Source organism: Pararge aegeria, chromosome 27 (assembly GCF_905163445.1).
Source record: "Pararge aegeria chromosome 27, ilParAegt1.1, whole genome shotgun sequence".
NCBI lineage: Eukaryota > Metazoa > Arthropoda > Insecta > Lepidoptera > Nymphalidae > Pararge > Pararge aegeria.
In genome coordinates, this window is record NC_053206.1 from 4,103,210 (window position 1) to 4,117,207 (window position 13,998).

At 33.0% G+C, this 13,998-nt stretch overlaps 1 protein-coding gene across 12 annotated transcripts in view; it reads left to right on the forward strand.

Annotated features, from left to right (window-relative positions):
- The window catches only part of LOC120635656, a 95,991-nt gene that overhangs the window by 76,108 nt on the left and 5,885 nt on the right, over positions 1-13,998 (forward strand). For 10 of the 12 annotated variants that reach the window (XM_039906715.1, XM_039906716.1, XM_039906721.1 and 7 more), the window contains 4 exons: positions 8,954-9,073; positions 9,481-9,633; positions 9,892-10,017; positions 10,828-11,403. In XM_039906715.1, the coding sequence (XP_039762649.1) occupies positions 8,954-9,073; positions 9,481-9,633; positions 9,892-10,017; positions 10,828-11,403 (975 nt within the window). Of the gene's footprint in view, positions 1-3,615; positions 3,997-5,470; positions 5,652-8,953; positions 9,074-9,480; positions 9,634-9,891; positions 10,018-10,827; positions 11,404-13,998 lie in introns of those variants that run through there. The other 2 variants (XM_039906722.1, XM_039906726.1) reach the window with 2 other exon arrangements.

Here is a 13,998-nt window from a genome sequence, read left to right on the forward strand (position 1 = left end):
CTGCTTATGCTTTTCATTTTGGGGGGAGACCCGTGCCCAGTAGTAGACCGGTAATGAGTTGATATGATAATGTTGATGACACACTTTGAACAAAAAATCAAGTATATAATTCAGAAGTTATGGTGGAATGGAGAAACGTACTCTTTTTTATGGGTAGTCAGATAAAAAAGTGTTGACAACCCTACTAACTTAACTAGGGGACCGGGGAACCCGACGTCGGTGCTAGTTCAGTCGAGTGTCGATTGCTAACTGAGACGCGTGTGATTTGACTCTAACGTACTCATTACAAAATTGTTAACGTCATATTTTTTGTAAAAAAATGAATAACTGCGAATCCCTAATTACTGCTACATAAGAAAACTGTAAAAACCACAATAAAAGAAATTGCTTTATAGCACTGTGATAAAACAAAACTTTAATAATGGACGAAGACATAAAAAGGTCTGTTTTGGTAATAGAAGAAAAGAAGAGAAAAACAGTGAAATATTGCGCTGCTTTCAATTGCTTGAACACCAGCAGGGACCCGACTTTGTCGTTTTTCATACTGCCCGTAGAAGCCGAGAGGTGAGTAAAAAGACCCCTTTTGTCAATCATTCCGTACCCCTTATATAAACAAAAAAAAAATGTGTGCGTACCTATGTAGTTTACACACGTAAGATGTGAAGCTTCTTTATGACCTTATTTTTCGAAATATGTTCCAATATATGCAACTTTACAAAAAATGATTAAATAAAATTAAATTAGATGAAGTTTAACTAGAACCATTTATTATAATAGACATGCAATAATTTAATTTGTTTATTTTTTTTCTTACCCCGTGGTAGGCACGATAAAATGATGGCGCGTAACAGAAAAATGAGACGCGTAACGGAAAAATGTCACGGTAATTTTTTTTCCAACGCCGATATTGAAGTTTCACTTCATAACCAAATTTAAAAAACATAATTTGTTTTTTTTATACATCATCGTATATGTAATAAGTAGGTAGGTGATATTTAAATACCCATGCACGTATTTTGCATCTATTTTTTAAATAAATATAGATTATACCTAGTTATATTTTGATGTCAAAACTCGCAAACTAACGTTCTTTGCTTACTTATGAAAACAAACAACAAAGCTTTCTTATCTATTGAGCATTATTTATACAAAATCTATTTATATCCTCGATTTTATATCGTAAGGTAACCTAGTACTTGCCTTGTCTAATCTGTTTATATTACTCAAAACATAGAGTATTGTAATTTGTAATTTGTATCTAAATGTAGGGCAAATAAAATCGTTTATGGTTCGTGTGATTAGAACGAGATGCAATTTTATGAGACTGAGCTATTAGACAAATTAATAAACTACGCGCATTGTAATTTGTAACTAAACTTGATATTAATAAGAAAGTTTATGCTGTAAGCATTGAGCATGCGATGTGACCTTTTAAAAACTGCGGAAAGCGTTAGTTGCACATAATAACTTGGGTTATTCTAATGTAGATATAGTCGTTTATGCCTTGCGCGCTCAGTATGAGATGTGACCCTTTGCAACTACAATACGCGCGTGTAAAGCAAAATAATTTATAACCTATCTAAAGTTGATAAAGTCGTTTATGGCTAGCGCTCAGAATAGGATATAACCTTTTGGAACTGAAGTACCTAGCCGGTTGCAATGTCGATTCAACTTCGACACCAAAACGTTGTCTGATGGATTCTCGTGGTAACCTCTTATGAAACTAAAAAGTCGTAAATTGCTTGAAGATGGATGAGTTTACATTTAATATTATCTTGTACACCTAGACTCTGTTCACTTACTTTCTTCTACACAAATTTATATTTTTTCAGACGAAGGAAATGGTTAAAAGCCATCGACAGAGAAGATCTGTTGACAAAAGAAAATTTAAAACCCAAAAGCTACGTGGTCTGCTCAGCTCATTTCGAAAAATCGGCTATTAAAATCGTCACAAAACTCAGTAGTGATGCAATCCCAACAATATTTCCGCACAAGAAAGACCAAGAAAGTAAACCTAATATCGAAATTGATACCAATGTAGCCACCCAAACTGAGCCAAAATCAAGAAAACTACCTCAGAGAGCAACGCCATCAGACGACCAAAGACAAAAACCAAGAAAACGTAAAATTAGTGAATCAAAAACATCGGAAACTAAAATCTCGCCACTAGAGAATGAAATAGAAAAAAATCAAAGTGAATTAAATCAAACGAATTCAATTGCGCTAACGATAAAGTTGGAAAAAGATATGAGTGGTTCATAGACAAAGCTATCATATGTTCAGTAATTACTGAGATAAATTGAATTTACTTCTGCCAAAATTTCCAATGACTAAGATCAAAAGACCCAGTGCCACCCAGTCCACCTTGTTTAAAGTCGATACTAAAATGGCGACTAACGCTAGTGAATCTAATTGTTGCAAAATGTTTTAAACAACGCCATTAAAATTCTGCCTCGAAATGAAATACACATTTTCAACAAACCACTTTTCCTGTTTCATTTGACGGACTGTCACTGGTCGTGGCGTGTCTCACGGCCTCTCGCACAAGTTGAATTTACCAAATACTTACCTGAATTTTGCTGATATTTATATTTAAAGAGGATTTTTCTGGAATTTTTATTTATTTATTCCGAGGAGCCAATTAGAAAGTCGAAGTCAAAGTATGTATAGATACATTACATTTAAATAAGTGAATACATAATTATATTTTTATTTACTACAGCGTACCTACTCGTGGCTTTTTTAAATACTTTTTGCATCTTATAGCCTAATTTTTGAGAGGCTATACTTAAATCTTCAACCCAAAGGGGGTGAAAATCGTAAATTTTGTATTTATACTCAAGTAGGTATTAAATCTTCATCCCCTTAAGGTTGAAGTTGATGAAGATTGAAATATGGAATGAAAGTTTGTACGAAAGTCTTTCGTTTTCTAAGCTAAATCGATAAAAATTTATATCGTACAATGTGCGCTTTAAGAATTATACAAATACAACCTCCAAAGGGGTAAATAAATATAGGAGATGAAAGGTTATTTTGTTGCAAGTGGTAATCTCTATTATTTTGATATTATTTACACCCTGTACGGCGACGCACAAATGCTCCAATTCTCGGTGCGTTGATAGAACTGTGGGAGAAGAAAAACATTCTCGTTTCCCCGGGAAGAATTGCCGGATTGTGCAAATGAATAAGTTTAACCTATTGATTTAATATGTTACTATCAGGGCATTAGCTAGCTTAGCTAGACGCTATTCGCTGGCATCCAGGCATCGAACGGTTTACGTTTGGGTAAGAGCGGCAACGTCGCAAATGAGGTACGCGTACGCTAAACTACCGCTGACAATCCTGGAGCTTTATTCCTTATGAAATAGAGTTCAAAATAGAACGAATGATTTTAATGTTACTTATGCGGGAAAGAATAAAGCTTAGAATTGAATGATAAAAAAACTGCCTGGCATGAGACGCGTTGCGTCTATATAACCAATTTAATTTGTTTTTTGAATGATTCTTTAGGATTTAGTATTTTTAAGTAATTTAGATGTACCTACTTAGTCGAGCTTTTTTTGACAGAGCTCGTCCGGGAAAGTAAGTAGGTAATAGGTACCGTCATTCTTATTTCGTCCGCCAAGCAGATTTGCTGTGTTCCGGTATGAAGGGCGTGGTTGCTGGTATAATTGCGACATTATAAAAGGAGAGTTGGACAATCTTGGGGTCAAAAATAGCCCCGTTTTACGAATATTTCGGAATACTATTGCAAATATCTTGTTTAGGTAACAGAATCGAGAACAAACAGAACCCGTGTGCGCGCCACTTATCGGAACATTAAAAACCACTCCACTGTGGTATGCTCTGACGAACATGCGATTAGTCACTCTGTGGCTGTCGTGTGGTTAACTGTGTTTTCTAAGTGTCTTTTTTTTTAAATATGCCTTCTTGTGCTGTACCCACATGCAAAAATGTCGCTGGTCGCAAAAAGAAAGACGGGATCACGTTTCATTTGTAAGTAACGCATTCAGATATTGATATAATTAATTAATATATATATTTTTTTAATTGACGCAGAGAGTATTGCTATATAACAGTTTAAACTTTTCCTACTTCAGGCATATTATAGTTGCGGTATCTCATTAGTATACTAACTGAAACCTAAACTTTTATCAGATTTAACGAAAATATATGCCGTATATTAAAAAAAGGTTATAATATTATTAAAGTAGAGTATGGTTGTTTAAATCATTTTCAAAATCTAAAAGTATTTATTCAGTGAATCCAAGATGGCGCCCGTGCATTCTAACCGACTTACCAAAAAAGGAGGTCGGTTGTTGTTAACTCAGAACTCTGTGATTTCTAAACCGATTTGATAAATTCGTTTTTTGTTTGAAGTAGGTATCCTGGAGAAATCGAGGAAACTCTGCAAATATTAGTACGAATTATATAACATTTGCTTTCAAAAAGCACCTTTTGGTCAAGTGAAACTGTAGTGCCCTATTAATTTCTACTCTCTTTTGCTATGTATGTAATAAATGAACTTCTTGGACAACGTTGCTCTAAATAATGATTTCGTGTTTTTTCTAAACTATCATCGTGGGTTTTTGAGCCATTATAAGTTAAAGGCAAAGTATAATAACTTGAAGTTTACCTTTTATAATAAAGTTGAAGAAATTCAAACTTTTTGGTGGCTGTATCACAAAAATGTTTGCCGTATTTAAAAAAAAAATTATGATTTGAACGCATGTTTCTTTAAGTACCTACACAATTTAAAAAAAAATGTAGGTATGTATTTATTGCGCAGATCAAAGATGGCGCTTGCGTTGTCTGTAAAACTATGGAGGGTAGAGGTAAGGAGAGTCATCTTATATGGGAGAAAAGTTGAAAAAGTGTCCAGTTGTATGCGCTAAATAACAGTTCAAAAATCCTCCACAATGGCGCTGGTGGATGCACAGGGTATGGTATGAATGTAGCAATCGTAGATGAATTGAAGTATGCCGAGTTAAAAAATTTAATGTCATTATCGACTAAAATAGTTAATTATTGAGAATTTCAACAACTTACGTTGTACAAAATATTGTGGTAAATATAACCTTACTTCCTTGTATCTCCATACTTCCTTGTTTATTTTTCAAGCCTACTCTAACAATATTTATATTTGGCGCTTCTTTTAAGAGTTACCCCGATGCAAATGTGGCGCCATCCTAATTTAATACATTTTGACGACACTTTTTCATATACACAGATGACTCTCCTTACCTCTACCCTCCATATGTAAAACAAGAACATTGGTAAAAAAGTTCTACGTTCTAGGGGCTGATCGGAAATCTGATTCAATAAATAATACGATTCAATAAATAATATAATTAATATTGTGCTTTGGCTTTCATCGAGAGGATGCGCCTCTCGGCTGTTTTAGGGAACTACAATATTTATTTCTGTATCACCCTCCATAGCGAAAATATAGATATTTGTTAAATTTTAGATTCCCTACTAAAGAAGACCGAAGAGCTTTGTGGACGCAAATTATTCAAAGAGCACGGCTAGACGAGTTTTGGAAACCGTCAAAGGGAAGTGTAGTTTGCTCAAAACATTTTAAGGAGATACACTTTTATGATACAAAATGCGGTTTAAAAAGGCTAAGGAAAGGCGCTTTCCCAGATCAGGTAGATAATAAAACTTTTGCTTCAAATAAATGAGTAGGTACCTATATTATATATTGCTTCAATCTATATCCCTACTAATATTATAAATGTGAATGTAAGTTTGTTTGTTGTTACGCTTTAACGCAAAAACTACTAAACCGATCGTCACGAAACTTTGTACACATATTCCTGAAGGTATTAGAAGTAATATACCTAGGATGGTTTTTATCCCGAAATTAAGCTCAGTTCTTTTTAGGGGGGGACGAAAGTGTTTGACGATTTTACACCATAAGGCCGTCAAATGATAACCGATTTAAATAATTACTTTTGTACTTTAGATGTTATAATATCTATTTAATTTTGCCCAAATTTCGTATAGATCTGATGAATGTGATTGGAGATAGAGGACAGAACTCCTCAGCGGACGGCAGCAAACCCGTCATTTAAGGCTTAGCTATCCTAAATACATAAAGTCCTGCCACATTTATGAGGCCCAGTGCTAGGATTAAATAAAAGTTGTCAGAAATGTTCTTCGTTAACATATGAATCGACTAATAATGCGATTTAGATCCTTCCTTTAAAGATCACTATTCTTTGTAAGGAGGAGCTGAGACTGATTAGACATTTTTTTTAGATATTGTTTATTATGTGAATAGAAAAATTTATTTTTAAAAACTACACCAGTTTTTTTTTATATAAGAATACACAACTTAAAAATGTCAGCACAATGACACCTAAATTGAATGCCACATGTCTTTCGAGGTAATTTTGGACCTACCAATCCATAAGTTTAAAGAATGTGTTAAAACACATTTATTACAGCGAGGTTATTATACAATTGATGAGTTTCTTAATGACAAGGTTGCTTGGAAGCATCCGGCTCCGCTTTCATCTCTCACAAGATAGAAAAATGAATGTTAAAATATAAAATGTAAATTTTTGATGTTGGAAAAGAGCAACTGCTGAGTTTCTTGCCGGCTTCTTCTCGGTAGAATCTGCCTTCCGAACCGGTGGTAGAGTCACTACACACGGACAGACTTGACGTTTCAAAAGTGCTTGTATTAGGCCTACTTGAAATAAATGAATTTTGAATTTTGAATTTTGAATTTCGAAAAACAAAAACAAACGCAGACGAAGTTTGGGGCAACAGCTAGTTTATAATAAAACTAACTGGAGGATTTCTGTACATTTAATATATTTTTAAAATTTAGACCGGGGGTGGCTTTATAATCAATACGAGTCCAAAACAGATTTTTATTTAATTTATGTCTGTACGTCTGTCCGGGCATCACGTGAAAACTACTTGACGGATTGAAATAAAATTTGGTATACAGGTAGCTGATATTCCGGGTCATCATATAGGATACTTTTTATCCCGATAAACAATAAGTTTCCTCCGGGAAATGGGATGAAATTTTTTATCAATTTTACTTCATAGCTCCATTAAATTTTGAACCGATTATAATATTTCTTTTTTTTTATTTGTAAGTGTATACTATCAAGAATGTATTGTTTTATTTTAATTAGGGTCTGATAAATATTGTCGGAGATAAACGACATAACTCTTCACAAATAACAGCAAGTCGCAAGCCATTTGGAACAACGATCGACTGCATGCGTACAATCCTACTTATATTATAAATGCGAAAGTTTGTGAGGATGGATGTATGTCTGTATGTATCAACTGAAATAATGACAACTTACTAACTCAGTAGGTATACCACGTTAAATAATAGTAGGTAAATAGCCACGTTATATCTTTAGCCCAAGGCTAGAGTGGTATCTTAAAGACGGTGAGAGAAGAAGGGAAAGACCATTCCGAAGGTGGGAAGATGACTTAAGAGCGACAGCAGGACCTCTGTGGACAAGAAAAACCCATGATCGCGAAGCATGGAAGAACCTGGGGGAGGCCTATGCAAAGCAAAACAATCAAGCGTAACCGGTGTCTCAACAAGTAAATAATCAGGAAGATAAGATTGATAAGAAGAAATAGCCACGATCAGATTTATTCTAGCTTCTCGATTGACTCATACGCGGACGAAGTCGCGAGGGTCCGCTAGTTGTATAATAACAACACACCTTTTTTTGTTTGAATCTTTACCTGTTATTGCGTTTTATTGCGGAATACGCTGTGTGAAATATTATAACATGGTTGCCTGGAAGAAATTACTATAAGTGATAAGGCCGCCTATGTTACACAAATTTAAACGACTTGTACCTTTGTTCCCTTTTATTTATTTATTGTGTGCAATAAAGTATTATTGATTGATTGATTGTTTATTTCTGTAACTTGAAAATTTATATCATTGATTATTGATATCAATATTGTTTGGCTCAGATGTACTGGTTTGGTGATGTTATCGGTTAAACCCTCATTTTCAGATAGCTGCGAATTTTGTGACGCCGAGTGTATTAATAGGCATTGTAAGAGTTATGAAAAACCTACCCTTATGTATTCATAACTCGTACTGGAGATTATCTTCATTCTAATAATAATATTTTTAGTGTTATTTTTTTTTTTGTGAATTTCATGGTCACTTGTTATCGATGTACATTTAATTGAATGTGTAGAATAGTAAAAACTTATACAAATAAGTTTTTACTGTATAAGGGATATCTTAATAAATATATTTCTTGTGTGCGTGTGTATGTCACTGAACTCCTCTACACGGCTGGACCGATTTGAATGAATTTCTCGGTTTGGGTTTGGGTGGCACCCTGGATGGTTTAAATTCACAAATCAGCCCGACAGATGGCGCTGGTGTCAGCTAGTAATATGTATATTTTTAGTGTCCTTAATTAATAAATAAAAATAAAATAATAATGAATATACTAAGACAATACACACATCGCCATGTAGTTACAAAGTAAGCGTAGCTTGTGTTATGGGTGCTGAGATGACTGATGAATAATTTTAAGAATAATATACACAAACACTTATAATATACTAGCTATTGCCCGCAACTTCGTCTGCGTTTGATTTTGTTTTTAAAGTATTCAGTATCACTAAGCCTTAAATGAGTATAGTAGTATATATATATATAACATGTGACTGTCAATTAATTATAGACAAATAATTTGCAATAAAATAAAATTGCGACTATAATTAAAGATCTGACTACTCACGGTGTGCCAATTTAATTAAAAATCGGTTAAGTAGTTTAGGAGTCCATCGCGGACAAACATCGTGACAGGAGATTTATATATATTAAGATAGATAAAAAGACACTGCAAAACATGTTCATCACACACCAATGATGACAGTAGATGTCAGTGAATTGGCGGCATTGTACGAGGGAAGTAATTTTTTTTTTTTTAAACAGTTGGTGTTCAATGACCGTCGAGATTCGAGCTCTGCTCAGAATCAACCCGGTGCGTCGTCTACAAGCGCTCAGTACCAGACCTCTAGATACTCTATGGTCGAAGGCAACTTACGATCTGAGGTATTTTTTTTTTACATAGTTACAAAATTAAATAAGATAATTCCAATAAGCCAGTTAAGTTTCCACAAATTTGTAGGTACATATTTACAGGGCACATTTCCCGATTGGGTGATTATTTTAGCTCGCGTTCAACAGTTCGGTAAGGTTTGCTGCCGAAAGCAGAACGCGATTAAGACGCATTTCCTGATGTCATAAATAAATAAATAATTTATATACTACGACATCTCACACATCGCCATCTAGCCCCTAAGTAAGCGTAGCTTGAGTGATGGGAACTAAGATGACTGATGAATATTTTAATTAAGTTCCAGTTGTGGGAATCGAACCCACGGCCATGGACTCAAAAAGCAGGGTCGCTGCCCAGCGCCAGTCAGCCGTCAACACAATAGAAATTGCTTTGTTTCCAGGACGCAGCATTAGAAGAAATCATAATAAAGGAAGAGATAACGGAAGAGGAGAAATCACAATGTCGCCTCTGTCTCAGCGTTGGCAGGAAAATGAAAGAGTTGAATGAGTACGCAGTCTTATATAGAAAACTGCTGTTCGAGAACAACTACCAGGTGAGCGAGAAAGACTTTAAAAGTCCCCATCATCATAATCACTGTACTTTTTGTGGGTATGTGTTATAACTAACTAATAAATTTATCATTTTAATTACTGTTTTAGCATGCCTTCTTGCCCCCCCCCCACCCCCCTAAGTTTTATAACTCTTACTGCATTTTTTCTTCATTTTATAACATCTGCATTATGCATACCTTCTTTGCACGCCACTGTTTGCCAACTGTCGTGACGCGGAATGCCCTTTCTGTTGTCTCCAGAACTCCACCATCCCCAGTTTCATGTTCGAGATGCTGGCGTGCTGGGAGTGCATCGCCGAACTGCGCCGAGTGCGACGCTTCCAGCAGCGAGTGCGGCGCGCCAACGCGGCCTTCGAGAGCAACCAGGTGGGGGCACGTCTTATACAGCGTCTTCTGGAAGGGGGCACCAAGCCGTCGGGATATCGTAGTGTTGGCTATTAAGACAAACTTTTGTTCCGCAACTCCGTTCAAAGACCACTACTTTGAGAGTTACATCAAGTTTTCATAAATTACGCGGTGACAACCAAAACATCAGCTGTGTTTACATTTAAGGGCAAATGTGTTCGTATACAACTAGGATTATTGTAATTAATTTAAATGCCATTGATTGGTTGAAACTTGAATCGCTGTTAACCTGCTTATGACTGACAATTAGGTTAAAAAATTGGTATTTATATTCTTAGAGTATAAATACAATCACTATTAAAAATTATAAAATTATCAAAAAAAGCAATGTGCTATCTCTCGTTTCAAAGTGTCTCATTTTAACATAGACCATTGAAAAGTGGATCGTAACCAGTGGCGTGCACTTCATAGATGCCCCAAAGCATTGCCTAACCTAATTTTTTTTATATTTATTTATTTATTTACACATCGCCATCGAGCCCCAAAGTAAGCGTAGCTTGTGTTATGGGTGCTAAGATAACTGATGTTTTTTTTTATAAGTAATATGCATAAATAGGTACATATAATATACATATAAACACCCAGACACTGAAAAACATTCATGCTCATCACACAAATATTCTTCCAGTAGTGGGAATCGAATCCACGGCCTTGGAGTCAGGAAGCAGGGTCGCTGCCCACTGGCGCCACTTGGCCGTCGATATAAGTCGTATAGTATTAGGACTTTTCCATTTTATGCCAATTATAAAAATATCTAAAAAAAAATTTCAGAACCAAAACTGCGGAAACCTCTCGAACCTGAGCTTTGTACTCATAGGCGAAAAGAAAACTCCACGGCCAGACGAAAACCTCTCCAGCATAGAACATTGCGTGCAGAACATAAAGGAAGAAGCCTGTGAAATAGATATAGAAGAGACAGCTCTACCCGACCCCCTAGACGTTCACCAGGAACCCATAAGTTCGGAAGACAAAATCGTCATAGAAGTCCCAAGCGTGCAAACCGCAATAAAAACACAGACAACACAAGCAAAAACCACGCATAAGTCAGTGAAACGTGCAGCGGCCGAAACGAAAATTGCAAAAGATAACCCGAAACGTGCAAAAATCGAGCAAAACGTTCCAAAAGCGGAAGTTTCAGAAGATAATAATCCAAAGTCCATCGAACCTGTCGACAGCGATGAGATTTTCGGAAAAGTGAAAATAGAGTTTGAAGAATTGCAAAGAATTCTGGAGGACAGACGCAATAAGGAATCCTTTAAGAGTATGAAGTACAAATGTGATTCTTGTGTCTTAGGATTTACGGATTATAATCGCTTGCAGGAGCACAATACGAGTTTTCATGACGAGGTATGTATCCATTAAAATAATTATCTCATCAACCTATTACAGAGCACTGGTCTCATCCCACAATAAGAAGGGGTTTCCACCACGCTGGACCAATGCGGATTGGTGGACTTCACACCCCTTTGAGAAAAGTGTGTACAACTCTCAGGCATGCAGGTTTCCTCACGATGTTTCCCTTCACCGTTGAAGCAAGTGATATTTTAATCACCTAAAACGCACATAACTTAGAAAAGTATAAGGTGCGTGCCGGGATTCGAACTCGGGCCTCCGAAAGTGGAGTCAAGATAATACGAATATATATAATACTAGTTGTACCCTGCCACGCTTCGCTGCGACACATTTTTGTGGAATGGTTGAGAAATGAGAAACAAAACAAAGAATACATTACATATGTCAGCGAGTGTTTTTCTCGCTTTCGGCAGATGGCGCGGTCACTGATACATCGATCGTTAAAAAAACTGTAGTTTCGCGGTCGCGGATATGTGACGAATGCAAAAAATAGATTAAAACAATCCTTGTATTTAAGTTTATAGTTTACTTCAGTATATAATGTATTTAAGTAAATAATGTACTAAAGTATATAATATATTTGAGTATATAATGTACTTAAGTATATAATGTACTCAAGTAAATAATGAAGTTTATTATTTACTTTAGTACATTATATACTTCAGTACATTATTTATTTAAGTACATTATTTACTTAAGTAAATTATATACTTAAATACATTATATACTAAAGTACATTATATACTTAAATATATTATATACTTTAGTAAATTAAATACTTAAGTACATTATATACTTAAGTACATTAATTACTTATTTACATTACATACTAAAGTACATTATATACTTAAATATATTATATACTTTAGTACATTATATACTTCAGTACATTATTTATTTAAGTACATTATATACTTAAGTACATTATAAACTTAAATACATTATATACTTCAGTACATTATATACTTAAGTACATTATATACTTAAATATATTATATACTTTAGTACATTATATACTTAAATATATTATATACTTTAGTACATTAGATACTTAAATACATTATATACTACATTACTACACAGTACATTATTTATTTAAGTACATTATATACTTAAGTACATTATATACTAAAGTACATTATATAATTAAATATATTATATACTTTAGTACATTATATACTTCAGTACATTATTTATTTAAGTACATTATATACTTAAGTACATTATATACTTAAGAACATTATTTACTTTAGTACATTATATACTTCAGTACATTATTTATTTATGAACATTATATACTTAAGTACATTATTTATTTTAGTACATTATATACTTCAGTACATTATTTATTTAAGTACATTATATACTTAAGTACATTATATATTTAAATACATTATATACTAAAGTACATTATATACTTAAGTTCATTATTTACTTAAGTACATTATTTACTTTGGTACATTATATACTTGAGTACATAATATACTTAAGTACATTATATACTTAAATATATTATATACTTTAGTACATTATTTACTTAAGTACATTATTTACTTTAGTACATTATATACTTCAGTACATTATTTATTTAAGTACATTATATACTTAAGTACATTATTTACTTACGTACATTATTTACTCAAGTACATTATTTACTTAAGTACATTATATACTTAAGTACAGTATTTACTTATTTACATTATATACTTAAATATATTATATACTTAGGTACATTATATACTTAAGTACATTATATACTTAAGTACATTATATACTTAAGTACATTATTTACTTGAGTACATTATATACTTAAGTACATTATATACTTAAATATATTATATACTTAAGAACATTATATACTTAACTACATTATATACTAAAGTACATTATATACTTAAATATATTATATACTTTTGTACATTATATACTTAAGTACATTATTTACTTTAGTACATTATATACTTCAGTACATTATATACTTCAGTACATTATTTATTTAAGTACATTATATACTTAAGTACATTATTTACTTACGTACATTATTTACTCAAGTACATTATTTACTTAAGTACATTATATACTTAAGTACATTATTTACTTATTTACATTATATACTTAAATATATTATATACTTTAGTAAATTAAATACTTAAGTACATTAATTACTTATTTACATTACATACTAAAGTACATTATATACTTAAATATATTATATACTTTAGTACATTATATACTTCAGTACATTATTTATTTAAGTACATTATATACTTAAGTACATTATAAACTTAAATACATTATATACTTCAGTACATTATATACTTAAGTACATTATATACTTAAATATATTTTATACTTTAGTACATTATATACTTAAATATATTATATACTTTAGTACATTAGATACTTAAGTACATTATATACTTAAATACATTATATACTACATTACTACACAGTACATTATTTATTTAAGTACTAAGTATATAATGTACTTAAGTATATAACGTTTTTAAGTATAAAATGTACTTTAGTAAATAATGTACTTAAGTATATAATATATTTAAGTATATAATGTACTCAAGTTAATAATGT